General features: G+C 50.4%; 1 protein-coding gene across 1 annotated transcript in view; it reads left to right on the top strand.

Moving 5' to 3' along the window:
- Positions 1-23,593: 23,593 nt before the first annotated feature.
- The window catches only part of DUSP5 (dual specificity phosphatase 5), a 15,186-nt gene continuing 14,937 nt past the window's right edge, over positions 23,594-23,842 (top strand). The window contains exon 1 of the mRNA XM_045291417.1: positions 23,594-23,839. Coding sequence (XP_045147352.1) covers positions 23,638-23,839 — 202 coding nt within the window. The 5' untranslated portion in view covers positions 23,594-23,637. The remainder of the gene's footprint in view (positions 23,840-23,842) is intronic.

Raw genomic sequence — 23,842 nt, 5'->3', positions numbered from 1 at the left:
TGGGAGGGATTCCCTGGAAAATAGGTACGCTGAAGGCAGCGTTCAGGATGTTGCAGAAGCAGAGAGAACACCCCCACACGGATCTGTCGCTGACTCAAGCGGATGTCTGGGGCCATGGAGGGGGCAGGCTGGGAACAGAACGCAGTTCAGAGCCAGGAACTCTTCATTCTAAAAGGAGTTGCCTAGAAGGATAGTTTCCAGGTGGCCTGACCTCGCTCACCACTCCCAGACCAGGGCTCTCCACAATTCTGTGCTCAGCTGCTGTGCGAGAGAGAGGGACTTCCAAACCCAAGAGTTCCAGCTTTAGAGAAAAGTAGGATGAAGGGGTGGGGGGTGGGGTTGCATTTGCCAAAGCAACAAAATCATGTATAGGAACAAGTCCAGGGGTCTCAATGTCCTGATTCTGTGCTGACTGCCGAAGGCTGAGCCGGTCCTCACACCCCAGGCCCACTCTGTCCCTGTAATTGTGTTCATCTCAGCACATTGCCACAATTTGTGGGAAGGGCATCTCCTCCCGGAGCAAGGCAGGTGCTCGCCCATCCCTCTCACCTCAGCTCTCAGCCAACTGCGCACGCTCAGCAGGTGCTCCAGGAATGTTTGAAGAGCAAATTTGGAAGGGGGTGAGGGGGTAATTTTTTTCTCCCCTCCTCTAGTCCTCATGGCATTAAAAATTCTTCAAAGGCAAGGCTTACATCCAAACACTAGCCTTCCACCACCACCAGTCTTCAGTAAATGCTTGCCAACATGAAAGGTTGATTCCAGTGTGGAAATCAGGATTTCCCATGGTTCCTAGTAATTAATTACTGAAGACTTGGCTAGTCTCACATAATCAAGGCTAACAACTTCCTATAACATAGCAGGGTTTTTGCTAACTGAGGAAGTCTTACTTAATGACTGGAATTTACCTTTCTTCCACTTCCAACTCCGGAGGGGTGGCTACTCTGAAGACGCCAGAGTGGGGGTGAGGCAGAGCCTGGGACTAATGTCTCAGGCCATCACCTGGGGTTCCCCTCCCTGGCTCTGATCGGGGAATTCTGCCAGCTAAGAGCCATCGTTACGTTGAAGTCAATGACTAATGGCTTCCCATCTGGCCAAGAGTAAAAGGCAAAGACCTTGTGATGTCTGCCACGGTCTTGGCCATCTCCTGCCCACCCCTCACTTCTTATTTCTCTGACATCGTCTTCTCTGCCTGTTGCTGTAGGGATTGTTCATGTGTGCAGTGTAGAAATACTCTTAAGGGGGGACCCTTCTTGAAGCAAATGTCCAGGGCAGATTTTCTGAGGGACCTCTGGATGGGTTCAAACTACCAACCAAGCCCGTAGTAGCCAAAGGTTTAGCCATTTTCACTACCTAGGGCCTGCATCTTTCTCAGTCTAACTCAGAAGCGTATCTTTCTCAGCCTAGGCATTATTGGAGTTTGGGCCCAGATAATTCTGTTATGTGGGGGCGGGGGGCTGTCCTGTGCACTCGAGGGTGTTAACAACATCCCAGGTCTCTCCTCACTAAAGGCCAGTAGCACCCCTGCCCCCAGCAAAGACAACTGAATTTCTCCAGACATCGCCAGATGGTCCCCTGTGGGGCATGGAATAAAAACACCCCTTCTTGAGAACCACAGGTACCTCACTGTTGCACCACACTGGCCTTCCTCTCCCTTTCACTGGCCTTGCTGTTCTTGCCCTGGCTGTTGCCTCTGCCTGCCTCTCTGTAGGGCTTCCTCTTGCCCTTCTTCAAGGCCTTTCTTTTCTCAGATGTCACCTGCTCAGTCTGACCTTCTCCAGCCATCTTATCTAAAATTGCAACCCATCCCCAAAGTCCCTAAGAGCCCTTTACTTGATTTTTCTCCTTAGCACCAGTCACCATTCAGCAGGCCACGTGCCTGACTCACTTTGCTGAGTGTCTATTCCTGAGACTGTCAGGTGAGAGTAGGCCTCCTGTTTGCTCCGGTTGGTGTCTGCTCTGTTTATTGCTGTACCTCTGGACTTAGAACAAGGATGGGCACACAACAGGTGCTCAAGTATTCGCTGAATGAGTGAATGAATTGGAGAGCTCCAGTTTCTTTCAAGGAGCCCTGGTGGCACAGTGGTTAAGTGCTCATCTGCTAACCAAAAGGTTGGGCGTTCAAACACACAAGCTGCTCCACCAAAGAAAGACGGGGCAGTCTGCTTCCATAAAGGTTTACCACCATCGAACCCCTATGGGGCAGTTCTACTTTGCCCTTTAGGGTCACTGTAACTTGATGGCGAAGGAATTTCTTTCTTCTTTTTTTTTTTTTTTAATCATTTTATTAGGGGCACATACAATTCTTATCACAATCCATACATACATCAATTGTGTAAAGCATGTTTGTACATTCATTGGCCTCATCATTCTCAAAACATCTGCTCTCCATGGAATCCCCTGGCATCAGCTCCTCATTTCCCCCCTCCCTCCCCGCTCCCCCTTGAGAAGAGTTTTCTTGTTGTTGTTTCATCTCCTCCAGTGTCAGAGGCTCCCGGACAAGAGAAAACATGAGTGTGTCACTTCTTCAGGCTGATGGCCAGCAAATCCATGGCAGAATGCTGGGGAGCTCTAAACTAGGCCTTGACCCATGTTCCCATCCCAGGCCAAAGTGTTCTGTCAGCCCCTCTTGTAGGAATAACAAATCATCATGTGGGGTGGGGGCTTTCAGAGATGGTGGTTCAGTATTTCTTGACCGGTGGGACATATAGCTCCCACCTACCTCTGGGATTTAGCTGCTATCCTGCTCGGCGGACAGGCTGCCATCTGGTGCGGGCCCACATAACTGTGAATCTGAAGAAAGGGGCCTCATCCCACCAATCCCAGCACTAGAGATCCTTTGAGACATATGTGTCCCATTCATTGAGTTGAGTTAAAAATTTTTTTTTAATTTTGTTCAAAATGCCTTTCATTACAGAAAACACCTAGTTTCAAAAGAAAATGCAAAGCCTTAATTAATTTGCTCTTGAAAGAGTTAGCAATCATTCTTCCTTTTCTCCCCTTCATCTCTTTGTATGGCTGTGTGTGTCCCAGGAAGGATGTGGACACTGCGCCCTGAGGTGGGAAGCCTTGATTTTCATAGATGTCAAATATTTGTGTGTAGGTACGTGTGTGTAGGTACACATGTATTCCTTTTTGTCACACAAGGACTGACAGCTGGCCTTTCCCGAGAACTTGTGGAATGCCAGGTATCGTGCTGACGGCTCTACAGGTCACCTGGCTTAACTCCGCAAGCCACCTTGGCAAGTCAGTATTATGATTAATGTCGCTCCGTTTTCACTGAATAAGCTACAGTGTCTGACTGAGAGTCACTTCTGAGTCTGAACTCAAGCAGTTGTCCATTTAATCTGGACAGCCCTTTCCGGGCTGCCTCATGGCCTCTGTTGACAGACAGGAAACGGATGCTCAGAAACGTGAAGCAGCTCACCCAGAATCCCCTGCTCCTGTGGCAGCCCTCTCTTTGTTACTAAGAAGAGGCCTCAGAGGCTCACAGCCAAAGGTTGTCACTGTTTGAAATGTCCCTTATTCCAAACACAGGAAGCCTAGGGCCTGGCAAAGCTGACTTCAGGCCACACAGCAGGTGCAAGGAATTGGCTGAAATTCCGTTTGCAATCTACATTTGCAAAAGACCTCCAGGGAAGTTGGTAGAATTGAATGAGACAGAGCCCTTTCTACATCCTGGTGCCCCAGAGGCATTGGAATAACTGACTTTCTGAAGAGAATTTGCCAGTTGTAACAGAATGAAGCCGTGTGTCAATAGGAATCAAGGGCAGAGAACCTCATCTATAATCTCCCCCAAAGAGGGAAGCCCCTGACCTGCTCTGTGGCCTGGTCTGCTCAAGGGGCTGCCCCAGGGTGGGATCACGTGGGGCTCCTACAGGGGGACAGGGAATTGATCCTTGAAATAGACCTGCTAACTCCAGCCTGTTATTTTACCAATAGACACTGTCCTTGAAAGTGCCTAATCCTGACTGGCTCGTCTCCTCCCCACAACCCTTCTGTAAAGGGATGTCCAGTTGCCTACAAATGGGCTTTGGGTCCCCCACTCTACACTTGGTGCAGTATAGCAACGATGAAACATACAACTTTCCTCTAGTTCCTAAATGCTTCCTCCCCACCCACTATCATGATCCCAATTCTATCTTACAAATCTGGCTAGACCAGAGGATGTACACTGGTACAGATAGGAACTGGAAACACAGGGAATCCAGGATGGATGATCCCTTCAGGACCAGTGGTGAGAGTAGTGATACTGGGAGGGTGGGTTGGAAAGGGGGAACGGATTACAAGGATCTATATGTGACATCCTCCCTGGGGGACAGACAACAGAAAAGTGGGTGAAGGGAGACGTCGGACAGTGTAAGATATGACAAAATAATAATTTATATATTCTCAAGGGTTCATGAGGGAAGGGGAAGCAGGGAGGGAGGGGGAAAATGAGGAGCTGATGCCAGGGGCTTAAGTGGAGAGGAAATGTTTTGAGAATGCTGAGAGTAATGAATGTACAAATGTGCTAGACACAATTGATGTATGTATGGATTGTGCTCTGAGTTGTATGATTCCCCAATAAAATGATTAAAAAAATAAAAAGAAATGCTGAATCCAATCCCCTCTTCCTCTCTCTGCAAAAAACATGTATTTAAGCAGAACCATTGAACTATTGAATTGTGAGATAGGTGGATTAAGTGCCAATAAAACTGTTAAACAAACAAAAAAACCCAGAACCAAATCACTGCCTTGAGTCGATTCTAGCTCAGTCATCCTGTGGGACACAGAACTGCCCCTTTGGGTGTCTGAGGCTGAAAATCTTTACAAGAGCCAAAAAGCCTCATCTTTCTCCCTCGGAGTGCTAGGTTCAAACTGCTGGCCTTGTGACTAGCAACCTAATACATAACGCACTACTCTACCAGGGTTCCATTAGCAATGTCTAGAGCCGTGTAGTATCCTCAACCCACCTCCACGCCCCCATGACTCTCTGTCCAAATGGGTGAAAGCAAGGTTTCTTCTGGCTGAATTGATTGTTTTCGTGTCAACTTAAAAACTTTCAAAAAGACCTTCAGTAGGAGCACCGGACAAAAAATTGGCACCCAATCCCTATCGGGATAGTCTGCGCCCCAGCCCCCATTTAAAACAAAACCCTGCTGGCTCATAAGCACCCAGAGAACAGTAGACCTGCCCCACAGCCTTCCCAGGGCTCTAAATCTTTACACGTTGCTCCCCTAAGGCACAACTAGTGTGTTTGAACCGCAGACCTGTTAGCAACCTAGAGTTTAATCACTGATCCATCAGAGCCCTAGGTAGGTCCTTAAAACCTCCTGACTGGTAAATAGAATGGGGCTGGGGGTGGGGGCAGCAGGTGGGAAGAAATTGAGACTAAAGATCCTGTTTGGAGGAGGAGGAAGAATGTGGCTCAAAGCTCCAAAAGTGGCCAAGCTTACTGGTTAGATACAGACCGGTAGGACCCAGGAGACGCCGGCCCTCAGCAATCCTCCAGGTCTGGAACGGAACTCACTCCGTAGCTCCATGTTCAGCCCAACCACGGGCAGGTTTAAAAAGGGAACACTCGAACTGGGAAAGAATTCCTGAGAATTCAACCTTTTGAGCTCAGAGGACAGCGCTTTCCCAGGGACAAAATTCAGGAGGGTTGGGAAGGTGGGCTTCCCTGGGACTGTCAGTCTTTACAGGAACAGTCAGCTGTAGCTCTCTCCCGAGGAGTGGCTGGTAGGTTTGTACCACAGATTAGCAGGCGGTGCTCGCTACATAGCACCAGCAGGGCCCTGTCTTTCCTAACCCAAACCAAACTGTCAGCCACCACATTGATTCCGATTCACAGGGACCCTGTGTCAGGATCTGGAGGCTGCAATTCTTTGTGGGAACTGATCTTTCTCCCATGGAGCAGCTGGTAGGTTTGAATTGCTGACCTTGTGGTTTGAGTCCAACGTCTCCCCAAGACTGCCACTGGGGCCCCTGTCCTTTGCTAAAACCCCAAACCAAACTCACTGACATCCAGTCCATTCTGACACACGGTGACCCTATAGGACAGAGTAGAGCTGCCCTTGTGGGTTTCTGAGATGGCACCTCTTTATGAGAGTAGAAAACCTCATTTTCCCCCAAGAGCAGAGTGATGATTTCATACTGCCAACCTCCGGGTTAACAGCCCGACTTAGCCACTATGCGCTCAGGGTTCCTTTTGTTCCCCCTAAAATAAAGCTAAATGAGAATCTCATGTACTTCTTTTGTTTTGTTTTTTAACCATTTTGAGATCCTTTATTCTTTTTTTTAAGGTCATTTTATTAGGGGCTCATACAACTCTTATCACAATCTGTACATACACCAATTGTATAAAGCACATTTGTACGTTACCCTCATCATTCTCAAAACATTTGCTCTCCACATAAGCCCCTGGCATCAGCTCCTCATTTTCCCCCCTCCCTCGTCGCTCCCCCCTCCTTCATGAACCCTTGATAAATTTATAAATTATTATTTTGTCACATTTTACACTGTCCAATGTCTCCCTTCACCCACTTGTCTGTTGTCCGTCCCCCAGGGAGGAGATTATATGTAGATCCTTGTAATCGGTTCCCCCTTTCCAACCTACCCTCCCTCCACCCTCCAGGTATCGCCGCTCACACCACTGGTCCAGAAGGGATCATCCGCCCTGGATTCCCTGTGTTTCCAGTTCCTATCTGAACCAGTGTACATCCTCTGGTCTAGCCAGACTTGCAAGGTAGAATTCGGATCATAGTGGGGGGCGGGGAAGCATTTAGGAACTAGAGGAAAGTTGTATGTTTCATCATTGCTGCACTGCACCCTGACTGGCTCGTCTCCTCCCCGTAACCCTTCCGTAAGGGGATGTCCAGTGGCCTACAGAAGGGCTTTGGGTCCCCACCCCGCACTCCACCTCATTCACAATACGTTTTTTTTATTCTTTGATGCCTGATACCTCAGCCCTTCGGCACCTCGTGTCACACAGGCTGGTGTGCTGTAGTATTAAATTAAAAAGGGTTATAGGGGGATGAGGGGCCAGCCCCCACCGCTAATACTACTACTACCCACGGGTTCAGTAAGTACAATTGTGTGGTTGAGATATATAAGTATTATATTAAAGTCATCGAGAGCATGAGAGATAATATAATAATACAGTCAGACATATTACATGCTAGCATTGCTCACCTCCGCCCTGCTTGGTGGTCCTCGTGGGGGGAACCTGGTTGCCAGAGCAGGAGCCGCCTCCCTCGCGGGAGCTGCCCTCTCATCCACCGCCCTCATGGGAGCAGCCCCTCCGGGGAAGCAGCCCTCCTTCCTCAGCCACCCCCTGCCAGCCACCTCTCGGCCAGCCACCCTCTTGGGAGCAGCCCCTCATGGGAAGCCTCCCTCCCATTAATACTACAGTGTGCTTCTTCCATGTGGGCTTTGTTGCTTCTGAGCTAGCTAGCCGCTTATTTACCTTCAAGTCTTTAAGACCCCAGACGCTCTATCTTTTGGTAGTGAATCACATGTACTTGTTCTGACTTACCTCCCGATGAAACGTAACGATATTAGTACCAAATCTCATTTGCAGCCCAGGGAATACCTGTGCATCAGAGACGGAAATGATGACTTTGCTGGATGGGTTACTGGGTGTAGGATGATCCCCCTGCCTCCACCTCCAAATTTTTAAGTATGACCTTCTGATACTCTTCCTGTATGCTTTCTAAATTTTTAGTTACAGCGCAAATGGTTTGTGCCTCCTATTGGCCTAAAGGTTGGCAGTTCAGATCCACCCAGAGGAGCAACAGAAGACACACCTGCTGCGTCCATAAAGATAGGGTGCTTCCCTAAAGTCATCTGCTTCCATAAAGATAGAGTGGAGTTTGTCAAGGAGTGGTATGAGACCCCTACTACAGGAGTAAACACCAAGACAAAGATTGCAGACTTTGAGGGTTCCCAAGGGAGGGAGGCATGGATGGGGGGATGAAGCAAAGGACCAGAAGGCTGACCGGTGTTGATTTGGTTGAAAGGGAGGACAGAGCCATAAGAGTAAGAGGAGAAATAGGGGAGGAGGGGTGGGAGAGAATAAGGAGAAGGGGGTGTTGATGAGTGGTCTGAACTGTTGAATGCGGAGTCGATGATCTGAAATGTACCCCCTCCCCTGCCCCGATCTAATTCACAATAAAAAATTCATTTAATTTTTAAAAATGTATCTTATCCAGGAAAAAGAAAATATTACAGCCACAGGGTCCGTGACTCAGAATGGCCTCAATAGTAACAGGTTTGGTGGGGTTTTGTTTGCGGCTTTGTGTTTGTGACTTTGCCTACCATCCTCACCTTGTTTTCCTTCTGCTTCTAAGTTTTGTACCTTGAATTGGACGGAGGTTTGCGAAGCAAATCCGTTTTCCACTCAACAGTTCGTATGCATTTTGCTTTGTGCCACGGATTCAACTGGCCACTTGCTTCCTGTGATTGCTGCGTCCCTGCCTCCAGTGTGCTGGTGTGCTGGTTTGGAGTGGAGTAATATTGTCAGTGCCTCCCTGAGAAGCCTGCACCTGGATGTAGGCCCCAGTGGAGATAAAGGAACCATGGAAAGAGCTCCACAAACAGGGGGTTGACAGTGCTTACGAGGTGATCAAAGTGAAAGGATGTAGATACTGGCCCTTTGGACTGTCTGTGACAAATGGCAGAAACTTTAATGAAGAATCTGAGGTGAGTACGTCCAAGTTCACCCTGATGAAGGATCTCAATGGAATTAATCACGATGTCTCCCTCCGTGTCCCTTCCATATGGGGACGGAAAGGAATCTCAGACATCGTGATGTTGACCCTGACTCCTGAGGAAGATGGAAGGAAAGTGCAGCTATGCTTTACGGGATCCCAAAAGAGCTGTGATTATAAAGTCTTCTCTTGTACCTCTTCACTGTTTACGTTCAAATGGATTTTAGTCGGAGGTCATGCAGGTTGTTTGATCTGAAAAAACAAAAAACATTAGCTTCCTAAAGTCGGAAGTGGGGATGACCCATAAAGTTTTACAGCTATATCCTGATGGTGGAGAATACTTATCATGTGTAGTTCTAAATTGGCTAGCATAACATCTTTCCACCACCTTAGAGGCACTACTGCCAATGTGTGTTAACTGTTGTTATGTAACTTCTGGCACCTTCACTCAACATGCTAGGTCCAACTGTTTGCCCCAATGTGTAAATCCAATATTGATTGTCTTGTGCATAAGGGTCCCAGTAGATTTTATTTTGCATGCAATCCATATCAGAGTCGTATATATCACCATGCAATGTAAAAAGATCTACACATAAGCAGAGCAACTATCTGTTATTCCAACAACAACAGATAATCCACGAACCATGAAAAAAAAAAAGCCGAAATCCATGGGCAGGGCCCACACATGGATTAAGCCTCCAGTGAATTCTCTCTGACCATTGTCCAGAGATGTGAATAGCCTTGTTATCAGACAGAGAGCATTGTCAGTCGGTTAGGTTACAATGTAATATCTTATCCTTTGATCTCTCTTTTGACCCCTTTGAAAGTTGTTTCAGTGAGAAAAAAAAAGGCCAAGGGGAATACAGTGGATTAAGCCTCTGGTGCCTCCCCTCTGCCCATCAACCAGGAGTGTGAATCGCCTTGCTGTCATGCAGAGCGCACTGGAGAGTGGATCCCAACCAAGGCAGCTAGGGTCGATCAGATCTCCCAGCTGACTCATTTTTAAGTTTTTCTTGCTTTTACCATTTCCTTTTTTTCGATTGAGGTTTTTCTGTTTTTGTTTTGATTGTTTGTTGTTGTTTTGTTTTTCTGTACATTAAACCCAAGATAGGTCAATCTATGGAGACAGTAACTGGATGAATGGTTTCTAGGGGGTGTGGTATGGGAGGTTTAAGGGGAATGGGGAGCCAGTAACAATGAGTACAAGAAAGAAGCTAAAATGTTCTACACTTGATTGTGCTCATGATTGCACAAGTCTTCTTGATGTGCTTGAACTATGGAAATGTATGTTACGTGAAACTTATGCCAGTAAACTTTTTTAAAAAAGAAAGAAAATTCACAGTCCCAAAGCCCTATAGAGCACTGCTGCTCTGCCCTGCAGGGTATCGATGAGTTGAAATCCACTCGATGACAGATCAGTGCAGGAGACTCCTGTATGAGATGCAAAGGCCTCAGCCACTAACCCAACAGTTGGGGGTTCAAATCTACCAGAGCCACCAACGGGGGGAAAGTATGACTGTCTGCTTCCATAAGGATTTATACCCTGAGAAACCCCAAGAGCCAGTTCTACTTTGTCCTATCGAGTCATTTTGAGTTGGAATCGACCTCAAGAACAATGCCTTTGTGGTTTTTCCTTGGAAGCCCCGGGAGTTAGTGCAAGAACAAGGCTGAAACCTTTTCAGTGGTTCAAAAGCTACCATGCGCAATAGCAATGTGGGTGATTGCAATGAAGAACTGGATGTGAGTAGGAGTTGATTGGTTCAAAGTGAGGACAAGTTTACATAGTGTTAAAGGGCAAGTGAGGAGTCCCAGTGGCATAGTGGTTACGCATTTGACTGAGATCTGCAAGGTCAGCAGTTCAAAACCACCAGGAGCCCTGAGGGTGAAAGAAGAGGCTTTCTACTCCTGGGAAGAGTAAATCCACTGGGAGAGCTCTACCCTGACCTATAGAGTCACTATGAGTCTGCATCGCTTCAATGGCAGGAGTTATGAGAAAGGGCAAGTGGGAGGTGTCTCAGGCCTGACATCCATAACCTTGGACTTACTGCTCACAGTAGTTCCTGCAGTTGGACATTCCAAACCAAACCCCCCTACCATGGGGTCAAGCCCGACTCCCAGGGGTCCTATAGGACAGAGTTGAACTGCTCCTATGGGTTTCAGAGACTGTAAATCTTGGTGGGAGTAGAAAGTCTCGCCTTTCTCCAGCAGAGCAACTGATGGGTTTGAACTGCTGACCTTGCAGTGGGCAGCCGAACTCGTAACCGACTACGCTATCAAGGCTCCTCAGTTGCATATAGTCACATTATATAAGGCGCCCTGGTGGTATGGTGGTTACACTTGGCTCCTCGTGGTCAGCAGTTTGAAACTGTGCTCCTTTTGGCCAGCAGTTCGAAACCATCGGCAGCTCTGCTAGAGAAAGACTGGGCTTTCTACTTCTGTAAACAGGTACAATGGCAGAAACCCACAGGGGACCACCAGGAGTCAGCAGGGACTCCATGGCGGTGAGTCTGGTTTTGTCAGGTGGTGGGTTTACTCTAATTACGTGCTAATCAGTCAGGCACTGTGAATGTGAAAGGAGGCATTGATCTGTAGGAAGGTCCTGTAGGGTGTGTGATGGAGACAGTTACAGCAACCATACCTAGAAGTAGAATCTCTGAAGTGTTTTTGGTTTTGAGTGAAATGATTCGCTACAAGTTGGTAAGTAAGCACAAATCAGCCTGTGCTTCCCTTATCTGTTGAGCAATATGGCTGGAGGAGGATCGGGGTTCAAGTCCCATATCTTAACGCTTCCTAATTGGGTGACCCTCAATCTCCAAATCTGACCCAAGGCACCTTTGGGTTGTTGTAAAGATGAAAAGAGAGCAAGTAGGGATAACACCGGGCCCAGGCCTAGGCTCCAGTCCTCAGCTCCCGGTGACTATTATTACCCCAAACATGCCATTCTATTTAACATTTAAGCCTAATTGATTTTCAACATTATTCGGCATCTTTGGAAACATCACAGTTAGCGGCTGCTAGCTCTACCAGTTTCTTAGTCACTGTTATGGGCTGCTTCCATTTTTACTTTCTTATAAATAGCTTTGTGATGCACACTGTTATGAACATAGCTTACCTCCCCCGTGTTTGGGAGATTTTCCTTAAGATCATTTCTCAGAAGTGGAATCACTCAGTCAAAAGAGAATAAACATGTTTAGGGAATTAGCGGACATATTAGCCAATTGCACCAAGTTGCTATTTCCTGTATTTCACCTTCTCACCTTCCGGCCACTCCCAGGACCTTCCCCCACTTCACCCCCCCATCCCATAGGGTGGCCTCTGTGCTCCCTGGAAGTGACTCCTGGCTGTTCCTGTCCCACATTCTGGGTGCTTGTGCTTTCCTGTCTCCTTCATCTGCGTAGGGTCCGCTCCCCTCTGCCCTCGTGGGCAGTCCTGCTCCTGCTTGTAGATCTTTCGGAACCAATGACAGTGGCACTGGGACGGGGGCCTTTTCCCCAGCCCTTGACCATGCAGCCCCGTCTGAATTTCCTCAGCCCAGTCTGGGCCCTCTCTCCCCCTCATGATTCAGATTCAGGACCATAACAACCAGGTCATAGGCCCATGAGACCAGGAATGGGTCTGAGGTGTCTCTTCCATGCCCCTACGCAGCACAGGGCTGAGGCAGTTATACGGAGCTGGAACCCAAGTCCCAAGGACCCAGCAATCTCCTTGAGGAAAAAATGAATCAGTCAATAGAAGCTCTTTGGGGCATCGTGGTCCAATCCACAACTGATCTCAGAGACGGTGCAGAACTGGGCAACAGTACGGTCCATTGTGCATGGGGCTCTGAGGGGCTAACATCTCTGCTAGAGTGAAGCACCTGCTCCTGCACAGACCTCACGAGCAGCTTCTTCCGTCTGTCTTTTCTCTCAAGTAGATTGCTGGGTCCTTCTTTCTAGTCTAGAAAATCCGCTGAAACCTATTCAGCACCATAGCACCATCCACACCACCTCTAGCAGATGGGCGATGGCTGTGTGAGGGATGTTGGCTGGGACTCTAAACCAGCTCTCCTGCAGGGAAGGTGAGGGTTCTGGCATGTTGATAGAAACCTTAGAACCAAATCTATGGCCAGTAGGTCAATTCCAAGTCACGGCAACCCTATAGGATGGAGGAGAGATGCCTCCCTCTACATCTTTCTCCTGTGGATTGGCTGCCGAACCTCAGCAGCCAAGCGCTTAACCACCATGTCCAAGGCTCCTTCTGGCACAGATAGGGAGATGTAAGCAAGCGTAATACCCAGGAAGGTCAAGGTCTTTGACCTTGTTCATACCAGGGGAGAGAAACTCCAGAGGTCAGTTCCACCCGGTGGGCTTTGCTCAAGGGCGGCTAATTCTTGAAAGTCTTGCTATGTAAGCCTGAGCAAGCCACTTAACCTCTCTGAACCTGGCTGCCCCTGTCTGTACTAAACTCTCCTCACTGGGTGGTAATGAGGTTAAATAAAATATTAAAGTGGATTTAGTTCGCCAGTGGAAACATGTGAGTTAGTTGTCTGGGATACATTGGGAGGGTGCTGGGGGTAACCCTGAGACCTGTATGCTTCAGCAGTCCCATTTGGGAACTGGGTGGCAGTGTGCCCAACCCATCCACTAAGGGGCAACTTCCCAGAGGGTTCAGCCACCCGGTCTGCAGGCCTAGAGTCCAGGAGGACTTGCACTTTCACTGCCCAGTCGATATCAACTCATAGCAACCCTGTAGGACAGAGTAGAACCTCCCCTGTGGGTTTCTGAGATTGTGAATCTCTACAGGGTAAAAAAGTCTCCTTGGTCTCCCACTGAGTGGCTGGTGATTTCGAACGGCTGACCTTGTATTTAGCAGCTGAGCTTGTACCCACTTACACCTGGTGGGGAGGGAAGGGGCTTGAAGAAGGGCTGGAATCCGGCAGCGGGGGATATGCTGAGGAGGAGTTCACCTGTGAATCACCCTTGACTTTGGTGAGGTGAAGCAGCTGGATGGAATGTCAGAAATGCTTCCCTTTACATCCTGTTTTCTAGGCATGCTGCTAACTTGCTCCTGTTTAGGCTGCAAATCATCATGCCCTGTCAAGGAGAGCTTTGCGTGAGGCCGGAGGACTGGAGGCTCCTGGGGGTGATGTCACCCAAAGCTCCAGGAGTGCCAAGGACTCCAGTTATTCATCTTCCCCAAGCACAAGGACAAGGTGGCTCAGAGCAGCCCTGCCCCAGCAACAGACGTGCACAAGCGTACAGCCAAGGTCAGGCCAGTTAGGTGTCTTTTGGTGGTGGTGGGGGTGGTGGTGGAGCAAAGGGTACTGTCTTCCTGCCTCGGCCATTTTAAGCAAGAAGGAGGATCCTCCGTCGCCATCCTATTCAGCCATCGCCTTTTCCAGAAGGGAAAACTGAGGCTAAGAAAGTTGAGAGGTTTGATGAAGACACACAGCTATGGGGTGAACTGTAAATCTTGGACTTGAACTTATGTCTCCTGATACCATTTTCCTATGTCCCCAAGGGTACAGGATGCCCCATCATCCTTTGTCCTACCTGGAGTTGTCTCTCAGCCTAACCCCACCTGACCACCATAGAAAGAGATCACTGTCATATTGACAATAGTGCTACCATCTCTGGCTAAGTGCTGCACGTGGGGTCCTGAAGACAAGCTAAGTGTGCAGGGTCGGATCTAAGGCATGCAGCACCCCTCGGAGCCTCGGAGTTGTGTAAGGGGCCCCGTTGGCACAATGCTTAGACACCAGGCTGCAAATTCAAAGTTTGGTGACTTGAACTCACCCAGCAGCCCCTGTGGGGGGAAGATCTTGCTTCCCGCCAACAAGTAGTAGAACTCACAGCTTCTCAGACTGTGCGCTGTGGGCCGGCAACACCCCGGGGCCTGTGGTTGAGCAGGCTCTCAATGTCTGAGAAGCGCTGTCCCATGAACCCCGCTCTGGAGACGAGGGAGCTGGTGCCCAGAGAAGACACTGGCCCACAGTCAAGTGGCAGAAGAGCTCAGGTGGAAATTTGGGCAAAGCCTTTGTTCTTAATTCTCAGCGTTAGGAAGGTTCTCCTACTCTCCCGGGGAGGGAAGATACCAGAACCCCAGGAGGAAGGGATTTCCTGAGGAACAAGAATATCCCAAGCACTTGACAAAGCATTCACAAGGCATCTTCACCTCTATGGTTTTGCCATTTGTCCAGAGACTTGTAGTCTGTCCAGCGCTTGGGTCCAACCAGGTCTCTGGTACTCTAGAACCGACAGTGGTTTCCGTGTGGCATCCTTGGTGGCAGGAGAGGTCTACAGGTGGTGGTATACAGATGACAGGCTTCCGTTTGAATTGTCAGGTATTTTAGTTTCTGCTAGAAAAATTAGAATGCCAATGGCAAACCTCAGATGTTATTGCTTAAGGCAAAAGAAGGGTCTGGGTTTGTTAGTGAGTCTCTGTCCTCAGTTTTGGGGATAAAAGAGCGACCCCCTTGGCCAAGCTGCTGAATAGCTTCGATCCAACCTGTTATTAGCAGCCAAGCAGCGCTTAAGCCCTGGACCACTGCAAGCCAAACCCAACCCACTGTTGTCTGATGGCACCGCACAGTGACCTAGGGCAGAGCTGCGCCCTAGGACATCCATGGTGGTCATCTTGATGGAAACAACTGCCACATCATTCTACCTTTGAGCAGCTGGCAGGCTGAGCTGCCAATGAAATGCTTTAACCTCTGCACCATCAGGTTTCCTACTGTACCTAACAGAAGCAGGTGGTGCTCAGAGAGTGATAGGTGAGGGTGGTAAGAGAATGACTAAAGCCTGGGTTTCTCCTCCAGACACCAGTGTCCCTGAACGTAAGGCACGACCCCAGCCGTTTGCATTTCATGTGGGGGCAGCGTGCTCCCCGCCTCCTGCTTGTGGATTCTGGGAGTGGCCCACAGGCAGCACTCCCTCAGGGACTCCTGCTCTCCTTTCCAAAAGCAAGCTGCAATGCTGAGCCCTCCCAGGCTGGAATCACCAGGATGAAGCGGAGAGGACAAACATCTTCCTTCTGAAAGCTTCTCCCTCCTAGCCCCTTTCCTGGCACCAGGCAGACGGGCTCTGAACTACAGAACCGGAAGTGTGCCTTGGGGGAGGCTGGGGCTGGGGGTTACAATCTGGCTCCCACCCTCCCAGGATAGCCTGTGTGCTCTGCTCCTGAGGTCTTCGCTTTTGAGTCCTCGCTCCCCCCCCCCCCCATCCCTTCTCTAAGCACGCCCAGGACCCTGACCATGCACTCTGTCCTGTACAACCACAGGGCCTGGAGCAGATGGCAATTCTCTGCTGCATCTCAATACGAGGTGTCACAAGTAAAAAGTCCTGGCAAACAAACAAACAAAATGCCTTTCCTGGCTTATAAGTCCAGAGAACCATGAGTTTAAGGAGCTAGAGCAATTTTCTTAGAAAAGAGACGCCAAGGAAGGGGTGAGATAACCACCTTCAACTATTTCAAAGAGGGCCCTGGACTTACTGGTCTGTACAACTCCGCTGTATTTCTCCAGGTCTGGAAGCAGAAGGTAGACAGTTGGAGACAGTTGTGTCTGTGTGACCTTGGCCAGCTGTGAAATGGAGACAATAGACCCTGCACCCCTGCCAAGTGGCTGTGAGGATTACGTGGTTCATCCTTAAGACATACCAGACATCTTCTAATGTCTCAGATATGCATGTTTCGTTTTCAGCCTCACACAAAACTACCAGGTAGTAAATAAGTCTCCCACCCCCATCCCCCACCGCCCACCACCTCTGGAAAATTTCAAACTGGTAGAATCAGAATTCCTTCCTACCACAATGTTGTGCTTCGGTGCCTCTGTGACTTTTCCTCAAGAAACCCTCAGAAGGAGGCCTTTCTGTGCCCCAGCACCCAGAACCGGACTCGAAGACATTCAATCTCATCCGCCCTAGCAGGCTGGAACCCTTATCCTCCCCACGGCTTTCAGATGAGCTTGCCCAAGTTCATGTAATCAGGAAATGGCAGACCATGGACTCACGGCCCTGCTCTTACAAGCACAGGAGTTACTTTACCAAATCTAAACTCCTCTGCTGGGCTTGCCCGCCCTAATGCCCCAGCCCGAGGGCTCCTTCTGCCCTTGAAATGTCTTCAACCCTCACCAGCAGCTCCACTCAACTGAGCGCATGTCATCGTGTGAACGGCTTCGCTTCTTTCCGACTTGACCCTAAGTAGTGAGCCCCTGTGGCGTAGTGGTTAGAAATTGGGATGTGATCCCGAAGGCCAGAGGTTTAAAGATGCCAGCCACTCTAAAAGAAAGCTGGGATTTTCTACTCCTGTAAACAGTTAGTCTTGGAAACCCACAGGGGCAGTTCTGCCCTGCCCTGTGGGGTCACTATGAGTCAGCATTGACTTGATGGCAGTGAGTTTGGATTTTAGGGGGTTGTTGTTTTCATGTAAGTGGAGCTGGGGGCTTAGATGCTTTAAATATACTCCTGTACTCAGTAAGAAGGAGCCCTGGTGGTGACAGTGGTTAGGAGCTGCGCTGCTTACTACAAGCTCAGTCGTTGAAAACTAGCAGCCACCCCACCCCCCCACCCCCCACCCCCGGGCTTTCTACTCCGGGAGTGTTACAGTCTCAGAAACTCACAGGGACCGTCCTACCGTGTCCTATAGGATGGCAGTAAGTCCACATGGACTTGATGGCAGAGTTTGGTTTGGTACTCAGGAAGACGCCCTGGTGACTAAGTGGTTAAGCTGCTAGGTAAAAGGAAAGGTGGGTGGTTGAAATCCACCATCTGACCCACGGTAGTAGAAAGAGGTGCCATCTGCTCTGGCAAAGGTTACAGTGAAGGAAACCCCATGGGGCGTCCTGCTCTCTGTCCGATTGGGTCAGAGTGTGTCAGCATCGACTCAGCAGGTCTGTAGAAGATCAAGCTCAAAGGCTGCTAATAATTTTCTTTGACCGTCAGCCGAAGTAAACAGCAAGAAACTTTCTTCCTGCCGCGCCTCCTGTCCCCTTTATTTCCTGTGTCACTAGAGGCGTCGTTTCTTGGCTGGGACAAGTACTCCAGCCTGTTCAACTAGCGAATCTTTGCGTTCTTCGTGTGCACCTGGCACTGTTCTCAGTACAGCACATGCCTTCACTCACTGAGCCCGGAGAGTCATCTGTGAGCTAAGTCCTATTTTTACCCCCATTTCACAGATGAGGAAACTGACTGGGCCACTCTCTGACCCCCACCAATGAATGAACAGATGCTTTGCTGGTGAATACGATTGTTAGCAACAACAACCTTATAAATAGCTTACGTGTGTATCCTGCAGCACAGCCTCATGGACATGACGTCATCTTCACACCCCATCGGCAGATCGCCATGAATGCCTCCATTTTATAGAGGAGGAAATCGTGACTCTCAGGGGATGAGTGGACCCTCAATAGTCACAGCGAGGCCTATCTGTTGTCCACACATAAAAGACACCCTGTGAATACTCAGCTGATGAGTAAAAGCTGCAGGTAGCACAGCCAGGACAGGAATCTCGCTCTCCGACTCCTAGTCTGATGCTCTTTCCTGGAGCCAAGAGGGGTCAAAAGCAATCCTTAGATGCAATCCTTGACTGGGAATCTTAAGGCAGGGAAAGCAGAATGCCGACACAGGCACCATTTTCTCTGCATTTTTTTTTTTTTAATATATATATATATTTTTTTTTTCTCTGCATTTTCTACCTTCCCCACAGCGACCGTCCATGGCTTTCACAATCAGAAATAAATGCTGGACACAGGCTGGGGGGCAGAAGGCATCCTTCTGAGAGGCCTGGGGCTGGTAGAGAGAGCCCGGGTTAGCTTGGTGATTGTTTCGGAGCTCCTGCCCTGGCATTTGTGGGACTCGCTGATCCAGCCCTGCAAACCACCTGGCTCAAACCCAGCTGCTCTCAAAGGCTTATGGGCTGAGGAGGTCTTGGCAGGTGAGAGGAAGCAGGCTTGGGGGCTGGGGGGTGGCGACTTAGAGGAATCCCCTTAGCAGCTTCTCCTGAGGAGGCTGCCAGCAGCAGGCACGGTGGCACGAGTCTCTTTCCAGCTCTCTGGACTCCCTGGAATTGTCAGCTGAAGGCTGTGGGTGCACTTGCTCAAGGAGAAAGCCCAGAGCTTTGGAAAGGGGCTTGTGGGACCCTCCGAAGAGCAAGAATCTGAAGACAAACCAGGGCCTGGGGGTTACTATGACTGGTCTATGGAGGATCAACGTCTTGCCCTTCTCGGAGAACAGCTGGCTAGGGGAAGAGAGTGCCGAATAGGATACGATCCTGCTTCTCGGAGTCATGCTATTAATTTAAATTCTGCCTTTTCCCCTGGGCCCACCCCACCCCCACCCCAAGGGAGTGGTGGGAACAGTACGAATGATGGCTTTGTCCAGCCCTTCTGGCCTTGGTCACCCCTCTGCACTAATGAGGCCAATGGCCAATGAACACTACTCCTTGGTTCCTGTGGCCCCTCCCAGCTTCTGCTCCTACCCCTCACACAAGCGTCTGAGGCTCTTACGGAAACTTTTGCCCACTTGCTCCCCAGGTACCTTCTAAAATGCCAGGGTCCCTCATGTTGCATCCAGAATGAAATCTTCTATTCCAGCAACATCTATTGAGACCCTCTATGTGTTGAAGAAGAACCAATGCCTTCGAATGATGGTGTCAGAGAAGAGAAAACGGCCAGAAGAAGGAACCTGCCCTGTCTTGGAGGAAGTAGAGCCAGAACGTTCCTTAGAAATGTGGATGGTCAGACTTTGTCTTGTGCTTGGGATATGTTATCAAGAGAGACCAGTCGATGGAGAAGAACATGATGCTTGGTGGCGCTCACTGCCATCGTCAATGCCAACTTACAGGGACCATATAGGACACGATGGAACTGCCCCTGTGGGTTTTTAAGACTGTAGCTCTTTACCGGAGGAGAAAGCCCTGTCTTTCCCCCATGAGGAAGAACTTCAAGGAGATGGATTGGCACCCTAGCTGCAACAATGGGCTCAAACAGCACAATGATTAAGAAAATAGTATAGGACCAAGCCGTGTTTTGTTCTGTTACATATAGGGGTCACTATGAATCAGAACCACTGGACAACAACTAGGCACCACCACCAGATGTTGGGTATTGTGAGGAAGACACAGATGGTCAGATAAGGTCCCAGATCTGGAAGGTGAGCCTGCAGGCTGATGGAAGATCAGCCAACACATGTGTCAGAGGGGAGGAAGAGGGAAACTGCAAGGGGACATGAGAACCCTCAAGGGGTCAGCTGATTAATAGGCTAGGCGCTAAGGCAGTGGTTCTCAACCTTCCTAATGCTGCGACCCTTTAATACAGTTTCTCATGTCATGATGACCTCCCAACCACAAAATTATTTTCATTGCTACTTCATAACTGTCATTTTGCTACTGTTATGAATTGAGCGACCCCTGTGAAAGGGTCATTTGACCCCCAAAGGGGTCGTGACCCACAAGTTGAGGACCACTGGGCTAAGGGGTGGCTTCTCAGAGGTTCAGCAGTAGCTCTGGAACTGGCTTGTAGTCAGCATTGTCCCAGCAATTGGTTTGGGTTTGCTCTGATGACCGGCAGACTACATGGGCAGATCCGGATACACAATTTGCCATGCAAAATGCAACTGCAGGGTCCTTGGTTCGAACACTATAAAGGCTTTCAGACTCTGGCAGTAGAATATTAAACCTGGCCTGGTGCCCATACCTGGTTAAGCAGTGGGTTGCTAACTACAAGGTCAGCAGTTCCAAACCACCAGCCGTTCAGTGTGGGAGAGAGACTTAGCTTTGTACTCTGGTCAAGAGTTCCAGTCTCAGAAACTCACTGGGACAGGCAGTTCTACCCTGTCCTATAGGGTCATTGTGAGTCTCATCCACCTGATGGCAGTGAGCAGGGGCCCATGCGGCAGCATGCGTCGCATACCCTGAGGCCCTGACACTGGCCATGGGCCGGAAAGGGCAGATCAGAAGGCTGGAAGGCAAAGTCCCAAGTCTTGGTGATCTGGTGGGCATGCAAAGAGAGGGGCAATCCAACTTCAGGGTATTCCTTCTGGTACTGGTTGCCAGGTGACCCTGCTGCTTCCGAGGTACCCCCCCTTAAGAGGCTCCCCAGAACAATTATGATCCACTGAGATGTGTCAAATGCACCCTTGCCTTCTTTCCTTCCCCCTGTGGCCCACTAAGGCCTCTTCAGATAGGGCTGCTGCACCACACTGTTGCTGGGCTCTCCCCAACCCACCCCTTCCGACATCTCACTTCCGAAGCGCTCCTCCCATCTGTGAGGCCTCTTCACCTCGGCTATCACCACCAAGTTCCGGCAGCCCCTTATCAGCTCGGGCCTAGGTTACCCGCACAGGCTTCCGCTTAGTCTCTGACCCCACCCCCGCCTTCTAATCAAAAGACCTGGCTTCCACCCAGTAGCCTCAGGGATCTGTCTACCCAAAGGCTAACCGGACATCTTCACTGAGACCTTGTGGGGGGGGGCTAAGCTCCAAATGCCTTAAGTGGCCCAGCAGGCCCTCTGTCACCTGCCCAGGCTTCAGATGCTAACAGATATGCCAGAAGAGCCCTGACTCCCACATATCTAACATTATCTATTGCTGGATGGGGTTTTTTTTTTTGTTATTTTTTTCCTTTACCTCAAACGGTTTCCTGTGACTGGGATCCCCCCACCCCCGTTCTTAGCCTCACTAGCTTCAATTCATTCTTCGAAGCTCACCTCAGCCTTTGTCTCCCGTGAGAAACCTCCCCCAGCCTGCAGTCCTGCCCAGCCTGGACACACCCTGGAGTTCTCCAAGGCTGACTATCCAAGGACCTTACCGGCTGGACAGACAGACACTTGAGGCTGGGTCAGGCACCCTGCTGGGCTGGGCAGCTGCAGCAGAGCGTGCACAGGGCCACTGTGATGTAGCCAGTAGCCAGCACCCAGCACAGAGACTGCGCCTCGTGGGTGGGCCATAGAAGTGGTTGGCTGCCGGCTGAATGGTGTGAGGGTGGATGGTGCCGGAACACGCTGGAAAAGGAGTGGGTTGCCGAGAAGCCTGGCAGAGAGAAACCAAGTGATAGAAAACCCCCAGATCATGTCATTGAGACCCCATTGGCACAGCAAGGGCGCTGTCCTTGTTTGGTGGGGGGATTAGTTTCCCATGGCAGCCCCGCTGGGACAGTAGAACGGCCTAGGTAGGTTTTCTTGGCTGCAATCTTTACACGATAGCCAGGTCTTTCTCCTGCAGAGCCCCTGGATGAGTTAGAACTGTCAACCTCTCCGTACCAGTGGAGTGTTTAATCGTGTGCACCACCAGGGCAGGGATAGTGCCGTTGAATTAAGCTCTCACTCAGAGGCAATGCCAGCTTATCGATGATGTCCTGAGTGGAATGTCTTTAACTTCAGAATTTAATTTTTGCTACTTCTTAAAAGCCCCGCCACTCCTGTGTCCTCAGTATACAGAGCCCCTGTGCAGGGGAGGCAGACTGCGGTCAAGCAGCATACCCCAACCCCACCCCAAGACTATCAATGAAATGGCTGGCTGTGAATTTGGGGAGGGGTACATCTCCTTTGCACCTTGTCCCACAGCTAGCGAATCCCTGGCAAATATTTGCTGAATGGGTAAAAGGTACTCAGTTGCCCCAGCATGGGGATGGGTGGTCTGGACCTGCAGTTCGATTTGATCCCCAAATAATCCTCCTAAAGCCAGAAGCCACCTGGACAGTAGTTGGCTCGAGTGCGTTCCATGTGAGGTACATGTTGATGCTGCTCTGGACCTCACAACGGGGTTTTCCAGAAATCCAGAGTGCCTACTTTAGATCAGCATGTTCTAATCAATACTGGAAAATCCATTTGGGGAGATGTCTACCTCTTCTCTCTCCTTTTTTTTTTTTTTTTAAGAATTTATTTTGACGTTGAGAATGTACACAGCAAAACATACAGGGATATGAGAATACGCAGCAAAAAGACATGTGTGGTCCACCGTCTCTATATGTCCCGTCTAGTGACAATGGTGGCAGCTGTCCAGTGGTGCGATCTCCCTACATTCTAAACAAGCAGTTTGTTTTGTTGATGCTGAGAATATACAAAGCAAAATATACACCATTCCTACATTTGAGTGACTGATGACATTCTTCGAGGTGTACAGCCATGCTCACCCTCAACTATGATTAAGTCCATTTGCAAACACACAGAAAAGTGGAGAAAACCCTCAACTATGATTAAGTCCATTTGAAAACACACAGAAAAGTGGAGAAAACCGAACGAGGAACCCCCGGATACCCACCCCTCGGCGTCAACATGAAACAAATCCCAGCCATAGGCTGGCGACTCAATTCACTCATAAAGGGTTCTGGAAGGATGAGAATGGGTTTCGGGTTTCATCTCTGGCCACCGCTCCCCTCTCCAGTGCCCAGCGCGGGCCGGGCACGACCCCTCGGCAGGTTCTCCACCCACGCCCCGTACACGCGGCGCCGGTGGTGCTTCCTCCGTTGCTGCCTCCGCCTCCGCTTCCCGCACGGCGTGGGTCAGCCCGGTGCGGTGGCGGGCCCAACACCCCCACCCGCGGTCGGTGATGCGCCAGTGAGTCTCCCCGCGCAGCGCAGCGGCCCGCCGGAGGAGGCGCTTCCACTTCCTCTTCCTCGCGCTGACTAAGCGCGCCGCACCGGCAGAGCCCGCCCCGCTGCCCGCGGTGGGAGGCGGAAGCCCCGCCCAGAAGGCGTGACCACTGCCCGAAGGGGGCGGGGAAATACCCATATTTGGCCTTATATGGGCAGCCACGTCACCGGCCGCTCATTCATTCACATAAAACGCTGCGCCGCCGGCGGAATCCCCGGCTTCTGGAGCTGCAAGTGGCCGCGCCGGGTGCTGAGCGTGCCGGGCGGGAAAGAAGAATTTGAGCGGCCGCTCCGGCGCCGGGATCCGTCAGCCGGCCGCTGTGCCTCGTTAGCGGGCACGCTGGCCGTGGGCACCTGCGCGGGGCCGCTGGGCAGCGGCGGCGGCGACATGAAGGTCACGTCGCTCGACGGGCGCCAGCTGCGCAAGATGCTCCGCAAGGAGGCGGCGGCGCGGTGCGTGGTGCTCGACTGCCGGCCCTACCTGGCCTTCGCGGCCTCGAGCGTGCGCGGCTCGCTCAACGTCAACCTCAACTCCGTGGTGCTGCGGCGGGCCCGCGGCGGCGCCGTGCCGCCGCGCTACGTGCTGCCCGACG

The sequence above is a fragment of the Echinops telfairi genome, unplaced genomic scaffold (genome assembly GCF_000313985.2).
Source record: "Echinops telfairi isolate 266 unplaced genomic scaffold, ASM31398v2 ScPeMD7_70;HRSCAF=299, whole genome shotgun sequence".
Classification (NCBI taxonomy): Eukaryota; Metazoa; Chordata; class Mammalia; order Afrosoricida; family Tenrecidae; genus Echinops; species Echinops telfairi.
This window is presented reverse-complemented; position numbering and strand designations above follow the sequence as displayed.